Below are 3,250 nucleotides of genomic sequence, written 5' to 3'. Positions count from 1 at the left end.
TCCTCTCCTCTTCTTCTTCTTCTCACTCTCTCCCCTTCCTCCTTTCCTCCCTCCTTCTCCCCCCTCCTCCTACTCCTTTCCCCTCCCTCACTCTCTGTCTCTCTCCCTCCCTCCATCTCACACCCCTCCCCCAAATTAGGTTAGACTGTTCCCTGATCAGGTATTCTAATACCTAAGAAAACCAGGTGATGGAGAAAAGAGCTGTAACCACCCTTGACTCTCTGTGGGACCCCATCATAGTACTTCTTCCACAAGGAATCACTGCCATTATGGAAGCATCAGGAAACAAAGTTGGAGGTGGGAAATTGACTTCACTTCTCAGTGGAAACTGACATGATATAGCAGGAGGATTCAGAGCCAGGAGGGGACCTTCTGGATCCCTTGGTGTGGGCACCTTCCCGTTTGTGTCTTGGACCCCTGTGACACTCTGATGAAATCTCTGGACCTTTTCTCAGAATCATGTTTTTAAATTCATAAAAACAAAACGCACAGCAAGTCAGTTCTAATGAAATAGTTATCATTTTTTTAAAGTTCATGGATACCAGGTGAAGAACCCCCTGCTCTATTCCAGCACTCTCATTTTACAGATTCAAAGACCCTTCACTGAACCCCCTGAGGTCCTTGGCTGGGAAGACACGCAGCTTTAAGTAGCAGGACAAGGATTTTAATCCAGCTTTCTTTCTACAGTATGAAGCTGTTTTTGGTTGGTTATTCTCAGTCCTAAATTTCTGCTGCTCATTTTAAGTAAGATATAGTGGATAGTTTCACTGAGTCTTCATGAAAGAAGAAACTTGGAAATGTGTCCCCTCTCACCTCCCCTGCCACTCTGTCTCACTAAACTTTTCCTTCTATTCCCCAGTACAGCACAGCCATCAAAAAGTCACATCCAATTATCTCCAGTGGGTTACCGTGGGGCAAGTTTTAATTTAATCAAAAGTTAGAGAGGGAGAGATCATCGAGAGAAGAATGTGAAGGAGGACACCTCCCCAGAGGAAGGGGAGAACGGTGATAAAAAGAGGTGGAGGGAAGGAAAGTTTCAAATGCATTTTGATTTCCACCCCCATCTCCAAACATCCCACCCCTCAAAGAGATCATTAACATTCTAAGATGTTTTATTTTCTGTTCAATGCTGCAAAATTCCCAAGGGCTCAACATTTCCCGAAGCAGGATCCAGACAGGCACCTTGTAGAAAGACTTCCCACCCAGCTCATCAACAGTATTTATCCAATGCCAACTCTGGCAAATTAGCTCTGGGCCGTCCGCTTTAGGTCACAGTCACCAAAAGCCATGAGTCCATCAGAGTTCTAACCTAATTCACAAAGAGAAGGGTTCAGCCAAGGTTTGTCCTTTTAAGGATTTCCTATTTTCATCATCCATTGACCTATACATCTCTCTCTATAATTTACCATCATCTCTTACGGATGGAAATTCCAGATGTTAATTTCTTTAAAGTGTCTGGAATAATGGCTGTCTTTTTTGCTTTCCTACCCTGTTTTCCAATCCTCTTCTCCCACCCCTTGCTATCCTGGGATGTTAACAGGAATGTACCCGCTTTCGTATCCTCATGCTTTTCAGAGAAAGATGTACAAGAAAAGATATTACTTTAAAAGTCCCTCTTAGTAGCTGGCATATAATTGTTTAAGGGGGGAAACCCCTCAGAGCAAAAGAACAAAAATACCTTTTTCCCCCCACTGAAGCAGTCATTTCTTTTTTCCTCCCGAATGTCTTGACCACCAAAATGGAAACTCCTCGGATGAGTTTTTGACAAATAGGTAGGAAGATATTAAAAGTAGTCCAGAAAATAACGCCCTTCCCCCAATTTGACGCTTCCTAGCTGCACACCTCCTCACACTCGCTGTATGGAGAAAAGGCTGAGGAGGCCTTGGATTCTCCATCACTGTTGCACTCTGGTCTCGGGTCAGCGCTGGACATGGCTGGGCTGTCTTTGGCCTTACTGCAAGCTCCCAAAGAATGAGAGTCGAGCAGATGCTGGAGATGTTTGATGTAGCCGATGGCAGCTCGGAGGGTCTCCACCTTGCTGAGACGCTTCTCCACCAGCTCCCGGGCAGGTGGTCGCGGAGGCGAGCGTATCCCTCATTCACGCAGCGCACCCTTTGCCTCTCCCGCTCGTTCCGTTTTTGAATGAAGGCTGGTTCGAAGGCACAATCTAACACTCCGAGCTGTCCTGGCAGAGGATAGCAGGCGAATCTTCCTGAGCAGCCCCTGTAGCAGGCCCGGTCCCAGTAAGCACTGTTTAGGTGGAAGGAGACATGGAAAGGTTCTCCCAGAGACAGTCTGCTACGATTCCCTGGCATGCTCATGGATGTGGCAGTGAAGTGGCATGGTATTCTTTTCACGGTACCATCAGACTTACTGCTCTCCATTATTTGCTGAAAAAATGAGTCACCAAAGGGACTGATTTCCAAACAGAAGTAGATTATCTGGAGAGACCTAAATCAAGACCACTATTTCCTAGTCTGTCTTAGGTGAAGATCTGGGGTCCAGGCAAGAATCAGCAAACTCAGGTTCCCATGGAGGTTTCAAGGCAACTTTCCATGACTTAAAAAATCCACTGTACTGTGAGGTCTTTATATAAGGATCCGAGCTGAGTTGGTAGGCAAGGTTTTCAGGACCACTAATCCATACTTTAAACCCACCTTTCCCCCACTCTGATCTTCTTATTTCAAAAGATAACAAAGGGTCTCCTACATTCTGTCCGTTAGCCTGGAAATGCCAGCTCACACCCAACACAAAGTAATCTTCCCAAGCTACCAATGCTTTTCAATTATTATAATCCACCAAGTCGAGGTCTTCAGGAGATGAGTAGCTTGCAAAGTGCACAGGAATGTTCGGGTTTTTGAGAGCCCCGCCCAGGAACCCAAGGCTCTGCTGTCAGGCCAAGAAAGAGTTCACTGGAGGCTTTTCTCCTTGAAAATCAAACCCCAACTGGAGCCTTTGTGGTTTCTGGTGTTCGGGGCTAATGGGAAGAGCTCTTAGACTGTTTGCAAACTTAAAACTCGCTCTTTCATTCCCAGGGAGGTGGGGGGGGGGGGAATCATCAAAGGAAAGAGTGCTCTCTTGTGGTTGTAAGGTGTGTCAAACTCAGGAGGACCCCGGGGGAAACCGGAGCGCGAGGCCTCCCTCTTCAACCTCAGAAATCCAGGCCTAATTTGTCCAGTTTAAAGGGGACAGGAAAACTTTTTTTTTTGGCTATGATTACCAATAGTAATTCTCTTCCTTTTCTTCCAAA

At 46.1% G+C, this 3,250-nt stretch overlaps 1 protein-coding gene across 1 annotated transcript; it reads right to left on the bottom strand.

The window, feature by feature from the left end:
• Positions 1–826: 826 nt before the first annotated feature.
• Positions 827–3,250, bottom strand: ASCL4 (achaete-scute family bHLH transcription factor 4). Its single transcript, XM_020982276.2, is given in 2 exon segments — positions 827–2,063; positions 2,066–3,250. Coding segments are annotated over 2 exon segments (552 nt in total). The 5' UTR covers positions 2,385–3,250; the 3' UTR covers positions 827–1,830.

The sequence above is a fragment of the Phascolarctos cinereus genome, unplaced genomic scaffold (assembly GCF_003287225.1).
Source record: "Phascolarctos cinereus isolate Bilbo 61053 unplaced genomic scaffold, phaCin_HiC Scaffold_1;HRSCAF=81, whole genome shotgun sequence".
Lineage (NCBI taxonomy): Eukaryota > Metazoa > Chordata > Mammalia > Diprotodontia > Phascolarctidae > Phascolarctos > Phascolarctos cinereus.
Note: the sequence above shows the minus strand (reverse complement) of the source record. Positions and strands in the feature narration are given on the sequence as shown.